This window comes from Oryctolagus cuniculus, chromosome 5 (genome assembly GCF_051225735.1).
Source record: "Oryctolagus cuniculus isolate XC-2025 breed Fujian yellow rabbit chromosome 5, ASM5122573v1, whole genome shotgun sequence".
Taxonomy (NCBI): Eukaryota; Metazoa; Chordata; class Mammalia; order Lagomorpha; family Leporidae; genus Oryctolagus; species Oryctolagus cuniculus.
In genome coordinates, this window is record NC_142871.1 from 128,159,652 (window position 1) to 128,176,199 (window position 16,548).

The 16,548-nt window shown below is 62.7% G+C and overlaps 1 protein-coding gene across 3 annotated transcripts in view; it reads right to left on the reverse strand.

Moving 5' to 3' along the window:
- Positions 1 to 5,104: 5,104 nt before the first annotated feature.
- The window catches only part of FOXP4 (forkhead box P4), a 46,338-nt gene continuing 34,894 nt past the window's right edge, over positions 5,105 to 16,548 (reverse strand). For 2 of the 3 annotated variants that reach the window (XM_051854740.3, XM_089333232.1), the window contains exons 6-17: positions 15,197 to 15,344; positions 14,858 to 15,071; positions 14,510 to 14,614; positions 13,763 to 13,850; positions 12,727 to 12,810; positions 12,446 to 12,617; positions 12,284 to 12,360; positions 11,599 to 11,700; positions 8,358 to 8,479; positions 7,552 to 7,618; positions 6,955 to 7,124; positions 6,473 to 6,773 (exon numbers count right to left, since the gene is read on the reverse strand). In XM_051854740.3, the coding sequence (XP_051710700.3) occupies positions 6,626 to 6,773; positions 6,955 to 7,124; positions 7,552 to 7,618; positions 8,358 to 8,479; positions 11,599 to 11,700; positions 12,284 to 12,360; positions 12,446 to 12,617; positions 12,727 to 12,810; positions 13,763 to 13,850; positions 14,510 to 14,614; positions 14,858 to 15,071; positions 15,197 to 15,344 (1,497 nt within the window). In that variant the 3' untranslated portion in view covers positions 6,473 to 6,625. Of the gene's footprint in view, positions 6,774 to 6,954; positions 7,125 to 7,551; positions 7,619 to 8,357; positions 8,480 to 11,598; positions 11,701 to 12,283; positions 12,361 to 12,445; positions 12,618 to 12,726; positions 12,811 to 13,762; positions 13,851 to 14,509; positions 14,615 to 14,857; positions 15,072 to 15,196; positions 15,345 to 16,548 lie in introns of all 3 variants that reach the window. The other variant, XM_051854741.3, reaches the window with a different exon arrangement.

The window sequence follows — 16,548 nt, forward strand, 5'->3', positions numbered from 1 at the left end:
GGCTTTGGACATGCCCTCCTGAGCGCCCCCAGCTCCTAGCCCCCTACCCCGGGGAATGGCATCCAGGACCACATTCAATCAATGGCTTATTCAGTGCCAGCATAATTCTCGATATTATAATCACTGAGCTCCACAAGCCAGGGAGGCAAACATTCCCATGCCACCCCATTCGGCAGACAAGGAAGCTGATGCCCAGACAGGTCAGTAAGCTTCCCCAGGCTGCAGGGGCAGAGCTCAGGAGCAGTAGAGGCAGGATTTGGACCCTGGCGGGACCCTCAGCCTCTAGATCTCCATCTTTTTCCCAGCCGGAGACCTGGCTCTCTGACCTCGGAGACCCGGCCTGTATCTCTCTGGGGAGCACTCCTGAGCCCGGCAGCCTGAGGGAGACACAGCACAGCTTCCAGGTGACATGCTGTCACCTCTGCACTGCCCATTAATCCAGTTCATCTCCTTTGCAGGCTAGGACAGGGTGGGAGGGGTCTCTCAGCCTTCCTTGCCACTCTGACCGTTTTCTCTAAACTTCATCCTGCAGGTCTGTTGCAGGGATGTCCCTGTGACCTCGGCAAGCCTGGGGTCCCTATCCTGGGGGTCCACAGGCTGACTGCCTAAAGATGAAAGGAAACTGTTGGTGTGAACTTACCTGCGTGGCAGGGTGGGTGTGCATGTCATGGGCAGTGCACGTGGGCATGTGTGTGTGTGTGTGCTCAGCATTTGTACACGCGTGCACACGTGGATGTGCTTAGTGTGTGCATGCACCATGTGTCTGTGCTCAGTGTGTGCACGCGTGTGTTGTGTGCGTGCGTGTGTAGGGTCGCTGTGAGAGCCTGAGCTCAGACAAGGGCCTCTCTGATTTGCTGTTCCATCCAGAGAATCTGCCCGGTGAGTCCTGCAGTGTGGTTCTGCCTTCTGGTTCGGGATCACTCCGTTCTTCAGTGGCTGTTCTGAGCCCGTTTATACCCTTCTGTCCAGAGAAAAGCAGCAGCCGGGAACCCTGGAGCCAGTTCCTAATTCCTGGCCCTGAGGCGCCGTGTACATTTCCCCCTCGGGGAGTCCCCAGGGAAGCAGTGGGGTGGGGGCTGTAGGACTAAATAGTGTCACTGGGGTGGAGCCACAGCTTGGGACACCCACCTCTCATTTCAGAGTCCCGCCACTGCTTCCAAGCCAGCTTCCTCCTAATGTGCGCCCTGGGAGGCAGTGGTGATGGCTCAAGTACCTGGGACCCTGCCACCCACTTGGGAGACCTGGACTGCATTCTGGGCTCCTGGTTCAGCCCCAGTTGTGGGCATTAAGGAAGTGAATCAGTGGATGGAAGATCTATGTCTCTCTCTCTCTGTCTGTCTTCAAATAAAATGAAACTAAGAAAACAAAAATTTATGAAAACGATCATTGTACCTATTAAGAAGAGCTGCTGTACCCCTCCCGTGCCCACCGAGCTACCTGTACAATAAGCTCCTGCCCATAGGTCACACGTGAGATGAGTCCACGAAGCCGCCACACAACACCATGAACCCTTTCCGCCCAGGGCTGCAGACCTGGGGTGGTGGAGCTGGAGTTCTCCCAGAAGGCACGCACTGGCACATTTGTCCACAGGAGGAGCAGAAAGTCCTCTTTGTCTAAAGCGCCCTCTGCTGACCATTTGGAAAAGGCCCAGGGCAAGGCTGGCTACTTAATGGTGGAGTGAAGAGCTTCGGGCATCAACCCCAGGCAGAGCCCACAGTGCTACTTATCCTGCCCTCAAAATGTCCAGCCTGGAGTGGTTCTCGTTCTCTCTCTCTCTCTTTGCCAGTCTCAGAACAATTTTCAAAGATAGCTTCCCCACTGGGGCAGACACGCTAAGACCAAGATGACAGCTGACAGCAAACAGGCTGCTCTCAGTAGTTAGAAGTGAAAGCAGGGGCCAGAGCTGTGGCATAGCTGGTAAAGCCACTGCCTGCAGTGCCGGCATCCCATATGGACGCCGGTTCAAGTCCCAGCTGCTCCACTTCAATCCAGCTCTCTGCTGTGGCCTGGGAAAGCAGTAGAAGATGGCCCACGTCCTTGGGTTCCTTGTGGGAGACCCGGAAGAAGCTCCTGACTTCGAATCAGCCTAACTCCAGCCATTGCGATCATCTGGGGAGTGAACCAGCAGTTGGAAGACTTCTCTCGCTGTCTCTGCCTCTCTGTAACACTGCCTTCAAATAATAAATAAACCTTTTAAAAAAAAAGTGAAAGTAAAAGCAGGCAGGGGAGAAGCTGGACAGCATGCAAGACTTCCTGCTGGCAAAGCTTGGGAGGTGGTGGTGGAGTTGTGTGTGTGTGTGTGTGTTAAGATTTATTTATTTGAAAGGCTGAGTAAGAGAGAGAGATCTTCCATCTGGCTGGAAAACGGAAGCTGGGGCAGGCAGAAGCCAGGCTTCAGGAGCTCCATCCAGGTCTCCCACGGGGATGCAGGGGTCCCGGGACCTGGATCACCCTCCACTGCCTTCCCAGGTGCATCAGCAGGGGAGCTGGATTGGAGGTGCAGCAGCCAGGACTCAAACTGGTGCCCAAATGGGACGCTGGGGCTGCAGGCCGGGGCCTGACCCCGCTGTGCCACCGCGCTGGCCCCAGGGTCACTTAGGTTATGATGGGGGAGGGTTTCCCACGTGGGATCTGTCAGACCAGTAAGAAAATCAACCATGTTGTCTACAAGCCCGGTGCACAGGGCACGGCAGTCTCTCCTCTCTGCCAATGCCTGAGACAGATCACCCCACTCCGAATGCACTGACCAGACTCGTCATTTCCCTGTGGGAGGAACAAAAAAAGGCTGCAGCAGAAGCAGGAGAGCCTGAAGTGAGACTGCTGGGAGGACTGTCCGGGGAGTGGGACGTGGTGCCCTCCTGCCCTCTTCTTCCAGGGTGCAGCAAGCTTGCCGGTCGCTGCAGTCACCTCTGGATTTTCTGGGCCTTTCTAGGGGGCTGGTGCATTCTGGCTGGGGAGAGGGGAGAAGCGTGGACAAATGGTCACAGAGCAAAATCGTGGGGAACTCTGTCCCTGCACTGTACAGACTGCTGCTGTCCACACGATGACTAGCAGCTAGCTCTGAGGCATGGAGCCCCAGTAGCCACCACGGAGGGCCAGGTGGGCAGATGGCAACACACAGTGGCTAAGTCTTCACACAGCACCAGGCACACAAGGCTGGTGCAGGCGGCCGCACTCGGGCCTCCAGCCAAGCTCCCTGGCCCCTTCTGCGGGACCAGGGTGGAGGCAGAGCTCATACCCCAGCTCTACAGAAGCGTCTAGAGAGTGCTGGTAGAAAGGGAGAGGAGGCAGGCCGGCCAGCACGTCCAGGCTCCAGACCCTGCCCCGTCCTTGGCTTTGGAAAGCTGCAGCACTTCAGGGGAGATTTCTGGGGTGATTGACTCCAGGTCTGTTTTCTCAACTTTCTGCCCCTCCCCGCTCCTGCCATTCCTTCCTGGGTCCTGCCCCTGGGGACAAGGCCTAGAGGATGTGGCCCTGGCACTTGAGGGAGGGAGCTGCAGAGATGTTGGGAACCATGGGCACTGAACCTGAGCAGGTGGGAGGGGGCGCTCCTGCCAGGGAAAGCAAGGGTGGGGCCCAGGATGGGACATAGGGGGACAGGTGTGTGCACTGGCTGGTGGATGGGACCTGGGGAGACAGGTGTGTGCACTGGCTGGGGGATGGGACCTGGGGAGACAGGTGTGTGCACTGGCTGGGGGATGGGACCTGGGGAGACAGGTGTGTGCCCTGGCTGGGGGATGGGACCTGGGGAGACAGGTGTGTGGACCTGCTGGGGGATGGGATGTGGGGTGGCAGGTGTGTGCACTGGTTGGGAGCCCAGGATGGGACGTGGGGTGACAGGTGTGTGCCCTGGCTGGGGGCCCAGGATGGGACCTGGGGAGACAGGTGTGTGTACTGGCTGGGGGTCCAGGATGGAATTTGGGGTGGCAGGTGTGTGCACTGGTTGGGGGCCCAGGATGGGACTTGGGGTGACAGGTGTGTGCCCTGGCTGGGGGTCCAGGATGGGACGTGGGGTGGCAGGTGTGTGCACTGGTTGGGGGCCCAGGATGGGACGTGGGGAAGACAGGTGTGTGCACTGGCTTGGGGGTCCAGGATGGGACGTGGGGAAGACAGGTGTGTGCACTGGCTGCTGGGGGTCCAGGATGGGACGTGGGGTGACAGGTGTGTGCCCTGGCTGGGGGATGGGACGTGGGGAGACAGGTGTGTGCACTGGCTGCCGGGGGACTCATTCTTGGTTTACCACCTTGCACCACCTGCTCCCTTCCTTCCCTCGACACTCCCTTTGCACGAGTTTCAGTGACAGGCAGCCTGTCACTACCATGGTCACTGCACATCCGCGTGACACAGGTGCAGGCACCCAGTAGTGGCCTTGCTGAGCACCAGGGCATCACCCCAACTATGTGCACAAGCACACACCCCTCCCTGCCCAGGGGGACATGCATGGCAGGCCCAGAAAGGCACCTGGGTACGGGCACAGATGCCTCCAAGGGCCACAGCCCAGGTGCAGGGAGCCTGCCAGGTGCACCTCTGCAGCAACCCAGACCTCAGCTCCCTGGAAGAACTGGGGTGAGTGGTTGGGACCCTGGGAGATAACGGGGTGCTGGAGACCTGGTCTACCAGACAGGAAGAGGGGACATGGGCAGGCCCCAGCACAGCCGGCCACCAGGGATGCCTACATCCAGTCTTGGAGTGCCTAGTTCCGGTCCTGGCCACTCTGCTTCTGACCCACCTTCCTAGTTTGGTGCCGAAGAGGCAGCGGACGGTGACCCAAGCACTCGGGTTCCTGTCAGTCCCACACGGGAGGCTGACGGCACCAGCCGTGCCCAGCCTTGGCCCCAGCTGGCGTGGGCTTTGGCAGTGAACCAGTGGATGTCACTGTGCCTTTTGAGAAAATACACATACAGAGAGGGAAGAGGAGAGAGGCTGGAGGAAGGCCCAATCCTAACCGTGGGCACAGACCTGTACCCACGCGCCCGCCCTGTACCCATGCACGCGCTAAAGCCACCACCCTTGGGGAGCTCCGCGGCCAACCTAACCCTTGCTTCCAGCAGCACGAGGGAGCCTTCCCAGTCCATGTCCAACCCCCTGGTGACACACACAGGGCCCGGTGAATAGAGGACGTTTAATATTTCTGTGCTGGTCAAACGAACACAGGTGGGGGATACACGGGGTGGGGCGGAGGCCCCTGCCTCTCGGGAGGGGTGGCTCGTGGAGGGGTGCATGTGGGGGGTCTCGGGCAGTATCCAGGAGCCTTCTCATCGGAGGGGCCCAGCCGGGTGTTCCGGGGGCCCGGCTGGGTGTTCCGAGCACCCAACACACCCCGTTTGCGGCCTTAAATTGGGGGTCCCCCATAGGGGGTCTGGGGACAGTCTCACTTCTTTTTCCAGCCCTTTTGCTGGAATCCAAATTCCCAGCACGATGGGGGACTTGGTCCTAGAGAGGGGTCTGCAGCGCCCCCAGGAAGCAGCCCAGGGGTGGGGCCCAGGGCTCCTGTGCCCACCCCTCCCCTCCGCCCTCTCTCCTTCCCCCAGGCTGGACAAGAGCCCGGGGTGGTCAGCAGGGCCCCCAGCCGCTACTGAATCTGACGGAGGAAGGGTGGAGGGAGAGGGTCTTGCCACCAACAGATGCTGTAAACTTTGGTTTAAAACAATAACTTAAGTGGAGGGAGGGCTTCCAGCCTGGGGCCAGGGCGTGGGGGCCGGGAGAGGGTGTGCAGGAGGCGACAAAGGAAAAAGCCAACAGAAAGTTTTGGTTTTTGCTTCCGGCATAAGAAAGGTCTTTGGTCATCCGTTTAACTGGGGGGACAGGGAGGGTGCTGGGGGCCCGCAGGCTGGGGCAGCGAAGCTGGTCTCAGCCCCCTCTTCCCTGCACCCTGGCCACCTCCCCACCATCCAGGCGCTGCCCTTGCCCCAGCTCCGGCCTCCTGGGCACTGGTCCACCTGGCACAGACCTCTGCAGGTGGGCAGGGCAGCACCCAGTAAAGGGGCGTGGGGGTGGGGGAGGGGCCTGCAGGGCACACAGCTGGTCCCACCCCAACAGCCAGGGCCTGCTTTCTCTGGGGCTGGTCTGAAGCCTCCATCCCCCGCCGGGCCGGCCAGGGGTGGCAGCTGGGGGTGGGCTCTTTCTTCACAGTACGGAAAAGGCGGCAGAAAGGGGCACAGATTAGGGAAGTTGGGGGCCTCTGGCCAAAAACCACTGCCAGAGCCAGGTGCGGGCTGGGGTTGGAGCGTGACGTAGCCCCGCCTGCGGGTCTCCATGGCGCTGAGGGGCCCTGTGGGGAGAGCTGGTGGGGGAGGAGGGCCCTGCTACTGCTGGTGGTTGGGGGTGGGGGGTGGGAATCAGATGTAGGGGAGGGTCGGAGAGGGGTCTGGGCCCTCCGTGTCCTCTATGATCCCAGACCAGGGGTTCGGAGTCCCCGGGGAGCGGGGGGAGGTGTGGGGCTGTCCCTGCCCCCAGGCGTCTGTCAGTCAGGTCACACTGGGAGTTGCTGGCCCAGGCCCCCCCCCCCCACAATCTGAGTTCTGGAAGTGCCTTGAGGTTCGGGAGGGGCTGTGGAGTGGGGGCAGGGGGCCCAGGGCCAGGGCAGGAGGGGTCTCACCCCTGCCCTGCCCACCCCTACAGGTCCTTAGGACAGTTCCTCTCCCGGCAGCTCCTCCTCCAGGTCCCTGTCTTCCGGAGGCCCCACCGTGCCGGGGTTGGGGGGCACAAGGGGGGGCCCAGGCCGCCTGTCTTCCTCCGCCTCCGCTGGCTCCTCTTTCACCTGCACCTGGTGGCTGCAGCAGCAGGGACGGCATGGGCACCGGGGGTCTCCCTCTCATCCCCCATGCCCCTGCCACCCCATCATCACCAAGGTCTGCCTGCCCCAGGCCCAAGGGAGGGAGGGAGGCGGAGGCCGAGAGAGGAGCAGTCACTGTGTGCGTGGCGGGGGGTGGGGTGCCCATGCTGGGTGCTCACCTGTACTGGGGTGGGGAGAGGCGGGGGGGGCTGCTGCTTCCGTTGCTGGGCAGCGGCTCCACGGGAGCGCCCACATCCTCATGGCTGAGGGGCAGCAGGCTGCTGGCCGAGCCAGGGTTCAGCACGCCCGGGCTGTTGAGGAGGGGGAAGCTGCTCTCGGCCAGGGCGGCCTATGGGGTGCAGGATTGAGCCCCATCAGCAGGCCCCGCGGGGTGGGGTCCCGGGCCGTCCTCTGGGTCCATCTGCTGGTCCCACTGTCCAGAGCCCAGGCCCAATCTTGTGACCATGGCACCACTCGCCCCTCCCAAGGCCAGAACTCTGAGCCTGGCTGCCGCCTTTGGCTGGCTGTGTCTCCGCTCTCCTGGGGGCCTGGCCCTGGTTCATCCCAGGCCACAGAGATCCCAACTGAGCAGCCAGGGAAGGGGCCACACTGGTCAAGCCTGCCCCGACCCAGAGCAGCCTCTACCCAAGGGGCAGGCTGGGCTCCGGACACCCAGAGCGGCGTCTCCCTCCCCCCATGCTCCCCTCTGCAGGGGAGGCCAAGGAGAGCCGGGGCAGCGGCAGAAGGGCATGGGGCATGGGGCGCTGTGCGGTCACCTGGTAGCTGGCATTAAGTGCTCCGTAACTGAGGCCCGAGAGCATGTTCTTCACCAGCGTGGGGCTCCTGGGGAGAGACAAGGCACTTGGGCTGCCTCCTCCATGCCTGCTGCACAGCCCAGTCGGCGCCTGTGCTGGGGACGGTTCCATCGCTGCTCCCGGGGCGGCCGGAGCAGGCCTGGCTGAGCCCTGCGGCCTCACACTGACTGGCCCAGCAGGTGGAATGGCCTCTTCCCAGGAGAGGGCGCCGAGCCTCACCTTGGGCCCTGTCCGAGGTCTCCAAGCCAGTAGCCAGGCAGCAGGACCACGCCCAGCCTGTCCTCGTGCCGGCCGCCCCCAGCCCTTTTTCTCTCAGCTCCGGTGCTTCCTATGTCCAGTAGGGGCTGTGCTGTGGCCTCCGGACTTCCATGTGTGCAAAACCCACACCTCCTGGCCATCTGAGTTCTAGCTCATGTAGTGAGCCCGTGTGTGCTCAGCCTGTCCCTGCATGCCCCACCAAAGGCCTGTGTGCCCCAAGCGGTCAAGCAGTGGCTCCAGCCTGTCCCTTACCATAGAGCCTGGCCCTGGCCTGAGCGCACACAGCTGCTAAGCAGCAGAGGTGCAGTTCGCATGCAGGTCTCAGGCTGATACCTAGCACCAGCCAGGGCTGCTGAGGGCCTCTCTCCCTCTCTGGTATCAGGTCCCCCAGGGCTCCCTCCCTCGGTCAGAATTGAGGACAGAATCCTGCCCTGATCCCAGGCACCCCTCCCCAGGCGCTGGGACCCCGGGAAGGGTCTGGCACACGGAACCCCGCTCTGCCCACGTACCCTGTCATCTTTGGCGGTCTCCGCTTCTGGTACTCTCGCTCGTCCACGGTCCACACAGCGCCCTTGACGTTCTCCACGCGGACGAAGCACTTGTGCAGGCTGAGGTTGTGGCGCACGGCATTCTAGGGGTGTGGGGAGGACAGGCTCAGAGGCGGCGGCTTAGGTCCCCTGCTCCCGGCTCAGGTGAGCACACACAGGAGTGTCCCTGTTCAGTCCAGACCTGTCTCCTGGGCAGCAGCTGCATCAAGCTTGCTGCCCCACCCCCACCCCGGCGGCAAGCCGAGGCGGGAGACCCGGCTGGAGAATAGAGCCTTCCCTGGCCCGTGGAGCCGGGGCAGTATGCATGCACACTTGGCTCTCTGCCCCTCTGCCAGGCTGACAGGTTTGGGGAAGCTGCCCTCTAGCTACATGCGTGCCATGGTGATGGCTGGTTTCCCGTTCTTTACGAATCAAGGCCAGAAGCAGCTGTGAGTCTGGGCTTCGGATCGGCGTGAGCGCGTCTCAGACACACGCCGATTCCCACTAAGCTTTCACAAGTTCTGCCCTGAGCTCCCAGACCCTCCAGCACCTGCGAGGCTGGCAGCCCCAGCGGCTCAAAGCCCGGCTCAGAGCGGAGTGCATTTGCTGAGTGTGGGGTGTGTGCCGGAGCCCTGATACCTATCTGTTGCAACAGATAACCTGGGAGGAAGGAGAGGGCAGGTTACAGCAGCCAGGCGGAACTGGGGAGAGAAAGAACAGTCACCTTGTCCCCACCCCCTCCCAGCAGGGGAATGTCAGGAATTGAGGTCGGCTGGTTTGTAGGACACTGGGTGGGGGTAGGGGGTGCCCCAGGGGAACCTGGCTGGGGCCCTAATCCACCTGCACCCCCCCCACCCCCCACAGTCTTGGCCCTGCACTCTCCTCTCCACTTCCCTGTCCTGCCTGCCCCACCGCCCCTGCCTGCCTGCGTCCCTGTCCCTCTTACCTGTCTGTCCTCCCTCGGCCTCCCCCTGCCTGTCCCCATCCTCAGCTCCTCTTTACATTTCTAAACGGGAAGGAAGCGGCCAGGGCGGGCAGCCCGTGCCCCTGGAGAGCCCCTCTCCCTCTCTCCCTTCCAACTCTTGCCACTTGCAACTGGCCCGATTTCATTACCAATTTTAATTTGCCTCTAATTAAATCCTGTGTATTTTTCCGACTCGCTTGCTAATCCACGAGGGAGGCGGGCGGCTGGAGTGGAATCTCTTGGAGCGATAATTACAAAGGGCCTAATCACGCCGGGGCTCCTGCCTCGGAATAAATTTGCCCGCATTACGGGGCTCCGATCCTCCGCTTTGCAAATGAGAATGACCCCAATTTCTGAGGATGGCCTCACCGGGGCTTTTTTCCCTCATTTCGAAGCCTGATTCGTGATGAGAGACTAATTCGTTACGCTGAAACATTAACGGCAATTTAAGGGGTCTGGCGGGGGCTGCGTAAACAAAAGGCAGGGCCCACAACACGGGCCTGGGAGGGGCCGGACACGGGGGAGGGCTGGCGAGGACCATCGGCTCGGCAGATGGCAGCGCTGTCCCCGGATGGACGGCAGCTGGCCCGGCCCACCCACACCCACTCCCAACCCTTCTGCCCTGGTTTGGGTGGGGGGCGGCTGGAAGGAAGCTGCAGTGATCCAGGAGAGAAAGAGGAGGGAGCCCTGGGAGCAGATAAACGGGTGGGTGGTGGAGGTGGAGGCAGAGTTGGCTGGAGACAGGGCAGATTTGTCAAGGAGCATGAATGGGAAAAACTCGGAAGGTCCAAGTAGACCTGCAGGTGAGACGGATTCTGCCCACTGCAAGGTTCCCGCCGGGGTCATCCTCTCCCCACCCCCCACCTCCTGGCCGGCTTCTTATGTGGACTCAGAGTACATGAGGGAGGTGGTGATCAAGAACTGGGAAGGAAAGACACCACGGAGGTGGCCAAGGCCTAGAGGTGGCAGTGGGACGGAGGGCACTGGCTTCGTGACGGCTGTGAGTAACTTAAGGACTGCCTAGGCCAGCTCTTCCTGACCTCAAGAGGAGAGAGAAGAGGGAGGAAGGGGGCTGCAGCAGGTCAGCGAGAAGGGGAGGCAGGTGCGGGGCGGGAGCAGGCACCCGTGGTGGTGGTAGGGAACTCATCCCGTAGGGACCCTATCATTCATAAAACCCAGTATCTGAACTGCCCTGGAGGTGGGACACCTGGCCAGCTGGCCCTGAAGCCACCCCTGCTGGCTCAGAAAGGGGGCAGGGCTGTGTTTGACAGGAAGTGACATCACTCAACAGCCAATCAGAACAGCTGTCCCAGCCTCACAGCCTCTCCCCCAAGCTTTGGGAAACAGGCAAGAGGATACAGGTCACAGAGTACTCCCTCCTGCTGCAGTCAGCACACGGCCCAGGCAGAACAAAGAAGGCTGGGCCCTGGGGAGACCCCATCCAGTCCGGGGCGTTGGAGGGGAGCCCGGCCTCAGAAACACTTGTTGAAATCTGACGGGATTGGAGGATGTAGCCTGTTGAATTGCAGTTTCCACACTGGCCAGTAGGGGGACTCGAGAGCCAGGGATCCAATTAAGGCATTCAGATAGGGACCCCTTCCCCATGTCTAATCTTCCCACTGGGGCCAACGCTCCCTCCTCCTTCCCCCAACCCCTTTCCCAATTTAGATGTCAGCTTCCTATCTTGCTGCACACATGCACATCCCAACTCAGCTATACAAAGATACACAGCACAGTGTCCCAGCCCACGTCCCTGTGTCCCACTTTTCTGGGGTCCCCCTCTTGCCTGCCTCTGGTCTCCCAGGAAAGCTCTCATGACTGAAGGTGCTGAAATGACTAATTAGAAAGAGACAATTATCTTCCTGACACCGACTGCAGAGCCAGGGCAAACCTCCGAGTGCCTGTGTCTGGGACAGCGTGTAGTCCCTCGGTTTGTCCGCGCATCCAGGCCTGCACATCCCTACAGCCACCCTTGGCTTCAAGATATGTGGCTCTGGCCGCGAGACCTTCAAGGTCTCTATGAATGCAGCCCAGGCCTCCTACCACCCTTGGGCATTATCAGATGGAGACTTTGGGCCAGAGGGGGACACTCCAGGGCAGGGTTTCAGCCCCGAAAGAGGGCAGCAGCAGGCTGGAGAGAAGGTGTCACTGAGGGCAGTTCCAGACAGTCCAGCACCTGGCCTGCCATTTCTGCAGGGGGCAAACTGTCAGCAGCCTGGGTCTCCCGGGGCTGGGCCAGGGCGCAGGGGCACAGCTCACCTTCCAGGTGGCAGTGTTTCTGCGGAAGTAGGCAAACATCCTGGTGAACCAGTTATAGATCTCATTCAGGGTCAGCTGCCTGTCGGGGGTTTCCAGAATGGCCTGCGGACAAGAAGCAGCAAAGGGACCCTCAGTCTGGGCCTGGGGGGAGTGTCTCACCTCTGTGTTCTCTCCCCCAGGACCCCTCCTTTCTGTCCGGCCCCTGGCTCAGGGTGAGCAGGAGACCCACTGCAGAAGTAAGAGGGGGGTGGGGTCCACAGTCTCTAGAGGCTGCGTGCTCATCACAGGAGCAAAATGGAGCAAAAACAGGTCCAAGTGTCCCCCCGGGGGGCGGGCTGTGGATATAAGCAGAATGCCTTGACCTTGGGCAAGGTAAGACAGGGTGTATGTATGTATGTATGTGTGTGTGGGGGGGGGAGTACCAGAGAGGATATACGTGTGAACAGATGTTCACATGTGAGTGTGAGACAGGAGGCAGGAAACCCAGGAGAGTATGTGTGTGAGTGTGTTGGTGCGTGCATGCAGATGTGTGAGAACCGAGGGTTCCCTCTCTCCATGGAGGGAGCATGAGCGCAAGAAGTGGGCACATGACGGACGCACACGAGTCTGACGGACCCCAGGCGCCCTGCGAGCGGGAGAGGGCAGATTCCCCGGCCCCAGGCCGCCCGCCCACCCGCATGCTCACCTGGCGGATGAGGGAGGCGTAGGTGAAAGGTGGCCTGACGTCAGCGTTCTTATAGAACTCGTGGTTCTGGGCCAGCTCTGGGGGAGGAGAGGCAGGGGGTGAGGCAGCCGGCCGGAGGGGGCGCCCAGCCCGGGAACAAGCTGCCCGGCCGCCCGCCCTGACCTGAGGAGATGGGGGAGCAGAACTTGTCGCTGCTTCTCCGGCGGGCCGGGCCCCCGCCGTGCAGGGAGGCCGAGCTGAGGCCGGGGGGCCGCAGGGGGGTGACGGGGGCGGCGGCTGAGGTCGGGGGGTGCACAAGACCATCTGGGAAGGAGTCTGCTGCAGAGACGGTCACCTTGGAGAACGAGGAGGACCGAGGACCGGGTTCAGCTGTGAGCCAGGAAGGTGGGGGGCCGAGGGTGCAGGGGGCTGTGGAGGGGTTCCGGGCGGGCCGAGACACTCACCGGCTGGCTGAAGGGCTTGGGCTCCGAGGGCCGCATGTGCAGGTGGGCCATCATGGCCTGCAGCCGCTCGCTCTCCTTGGCCAGCTATGGGGTTAGGGGTGGGGAAAGGTGAGCAGGAGGCAGGGGCTCCTCTTCCTCCCCGCCCCACCCCCACTCACCTCCATGTATCAGCACCCCAGCCTCTCAGCTCTGCCCCATGGTCCTCCTCACCCTGGAGGCCAGGAGGGGAGGCGTCCCCCTCTCTAGAACACTGGTCCCCTCCTCCTCCGCGTGTGACCTCATGGTCCTCCCTGTGGGCTCCAGGACTGAGCTCGTCCCCGCCCTCCATGTCCTTGAGGGCCTCTCTCCCCGTGGAGGGTCCGGGCTGCGGCTGAACAACAGCCCAGTGCCCAGGGCAGCGGCACTCGCATGTGAGAGGGCCCTTGCCGACTGAATGGCGACGCGGGAGTGGATGAATGATTCATTTACCCCCATTCATAAATTCAATGGATCTTCCACCAGTACCCTCTCAGGGCAGGCCGCTCTGCTGTGAGCACAGGCAGATGGGGAAACGCTGGCTGGCTGGCTGGCTGGCCCAAGTAGTCTCTTGAGTGCCTCCGGCTACAGAGCTGAGAGCCAGGAGCCGGACTGCCAGGGTTCCACTTCCAGCTCTGAGTGGCCACAGGCCAGTTACTTTGCTCTGTGCCTCCATGTTCCCCATTTGTAAAATGGGGACACCACACCCCTAGCAAGGTGAGAGGACTCCCTGAGCTAAACGGGGACAGTGTGGAGCACAGCACGAGGCCAGGTGTGTTAGCTGGGAATGGGATTTTTGTTTTGATGTAGCGTGCATCTCTGCTGACCTCCCAACAGAGCGCTCCCCCCCCCCCCCCCGCCCGGCCCGGCCCTGCCCCCTGCTGTGGCTGTGGCTGTGGCTGCGGCTCACCCCCGGAACCCAGTGGCCCTCACAGCCACGCGCGGCTAAGGTGGCGGCTCTGCCCAGGGGGCCCTCCCCAGAGACACCCCCTTCCCTGCCGCCACGGCCTGCGGGCCACACCTGGATCTCCAGCTGCTGCACCACCTGCATCTGCACCCGGCACTGGGCCGTGCTCCGGTCGTCCAGGGCGTGCTCTGTGTTGAGGTGTCTTCAAGGAGGGGAGAGGCAGAGCTGTCACCACCCTCCCGTCCCATCCTCTAACCCCGCCCACAGCCTGAAAAAGCAGACCGAGAGCTACAAAGAAGAGAACGAGGTGGAAAAACGGGGCAAGGCACAAGCCTTCTCGTCAGCCGCCTTTGATGTCTTTGCTAAAACCCCCGCTACAGAGAGATCTAATTGCAAATGAACTAATTAAGTAAACCTCTGACGAAGCGTGAAAACAATTTGTTTGACCCTGATGCTGCAAGGGTCTGGGAGACAGCGGAGTTAATCAGTCAGCGACAGAGCCTGGCACGGCAGTGGCAGCTGGCCGCCTGCTGCCAGCCGCCTGTCCGCCTCCCGCCCGTCGGTGGCTCTCAGCCCGTCACCGGGCCGTCACTCCAGCGGCTGAGCAGGCAGGGAAGCCAGGGCAGGCAGGCGGGCAGAGACGCGGGCTCGGCTGTGTCCTCTCCTCCTCCTCCTCGCGCTCCACCCCCTGCCCTGCGTGGGGGTGGGTGAGCAGGGAGTGAGTGGGGGACAGAGAAGGAACTGGGCCCCCCGGAGGGAGGGCGGTAGGACAGCTGGTGACACAGAAGGCCCCAGAAGCGACGAGCTAGGTGGCAGGCTGCAAGAGGGGGTGGGGAACAGGCCCAGTGGGGGGATACCTACTTGATAAACTGGCCCAGGTCTTCGCACAGGGTCTCGCAGCCTGGCCACTTGCACTCTCCGTGTCCGTAGAGGGGGTGGGAGCTGGGGGTCTCCTCGAGGGAGGAGCTGGGGAAGGGGGCGGGAGGGAGATGCTGTCAAGAGCCTGAAGACCCCAGCAGTCCCGCCCTCCCCCCAGAGGCATTTCTGTCCCCACCACAGGTTTCCCAGAGGCCTGCCATGGTTTTGGATGCCTTGGGAGAGGGATAAGTGTCCAGGCTTCTGAACCCCAACCCTGGGTCCCCCGCCTCGCCCAGCACGGGTGCCATCCCCGGGGTAGGGCCTCAGCCCCGCTCTGTCAGGCCCCTGTACCTGTCTCTCCGAGCTGCGAGCACAGTGGGCTGTCCATTGGGCAGGGTGTGGTGGGAGAGGGGGGGCGAGACCTTGGGAGGGGCGGAGAACGAGGTAGCGATGGCGGCCGAGCCGGTGAGGTCCAGCCCCTCCTGCTTGACGCTGTCCTCGGCAGGCTGCCCGGGGGCACCCTCGCCCTTCCACAGCTGGGGCAGCTCCGTCGGGCACACGGCTGCTGCGGGAGACACAGCGGAGGCTGGCAGGGCCCCGGGGGCCACACGGCCTCCCACCTCGCCCCCCACCCCCCAGGAGCAGGGACTGCTGGCTCTGGGGTTGCAGGGAGGGCGGCGGGCTGCTCACCTTGAGGGAGAGTCTGCAGGGGCCCGGAGGCTTGGCTGGGCTGCAGGCTGACCAGCCCCTGCCTCTGCAGGTTGAGCAGGTGTTGCTGCTGCAGCTGTTGCATTTGCAGGAGCTGCTGCTGGAAGGCCAGCTGCTTGTTCCCCAGTGCCTGGTGGGGGGCCCGAGGGGGCGCGCACAGAGGGCTTCCGTCAGCCTCGGGCGTGCCATTGGGCCCCCACCCCGCGGCCACCGCCTCCCAGGGCCTGTCGGCTCCCGGAGCTGTGGTGGCGGCGTCTGCCGCTGCAGCTTCTCTGCTCCCGGCCCAGCTTCCATAGGGCTGCATGCCGCCTCCGATAAACACACGCATGCACGCACGCACGCACGCGCGCAAACACACACAGCCAGACTCAGACACGCAGCACGACGCCCCCCCCCCCCCGCCCTCCTCCCGCCTCTGCCCCCTCCCTCTGCTGCTGCAGCTCCGGCACGGCAGCTGTGCGCCCCTTGGTGGGGGCGCATCACCGTGATCGATGAGCCTGTCACACTCCAGGGGCCAACCCTGCCTGGAGGGCACCCTTCCCACACGCCCGGGGTGCCCCCCCTCTGCCTCTCCCCACAGCTCTCTCCTCTCTTGCTTTTCAGAGAGGCCTGGGACCCAGGCTCAGGGCAGTCGCAGCCCTGCTGCCCAGGTGCCTGGACTGGCTGCCTTGCTCCCCCCACCTCAGCCCCTCACAGAGGCACTGACAAATCAGGCTGTCAAAGGGTTTCCGAAGCCCCAGGAGCCAAGCGAGTCCTGGGGTTTGGGGGGCAGGGACGGTGGAGTCAGGGTGCAGGGGTGGTTATTTGTAAGGAGACCCCAACACACAGCAGGCACGGGCACTTACAGGCAGGCCATGGCAACTACAAAACCCTCCCTGACGGGGAGGCTGGGGGTGTTGGAGAATGGCCAGACACCATCAGGGCAGCCTTCCCGGAGGAGGCAACTGGGGGCTGTGAGGCAGGGGAGGGGCCTACAGGGGGTTGTGTAGGCGGCTGCAGGAGGCCCTGTGGCCCAGATGGGGCAGGGGAATTCTGAGAGCAAACCCATGGGGAAAGGGAAGAAGGGGCTGGGTGGGCCCTGCCGAGGACAGTGAAGCTGGGCGGGCCAAGGTGGGGGAGGTGGTTGCTGCGGCCCAACAGATTCTCAGGACCAGGAGCAGCTGGAGAGCAGGGGCCCTGACAAACCAACGGTGCGGACAGCACTGACCACGAGACAGCCAGACACAGCCGCCCCGCCAGCCACTCACGCCCGCTCCACACCCACGCACGGGGACCACGAGGGGGCTGGGCCGGGGGCCGGGGGGCGCCCTGGTGGCCCTGCTGCTCCCCAGCTT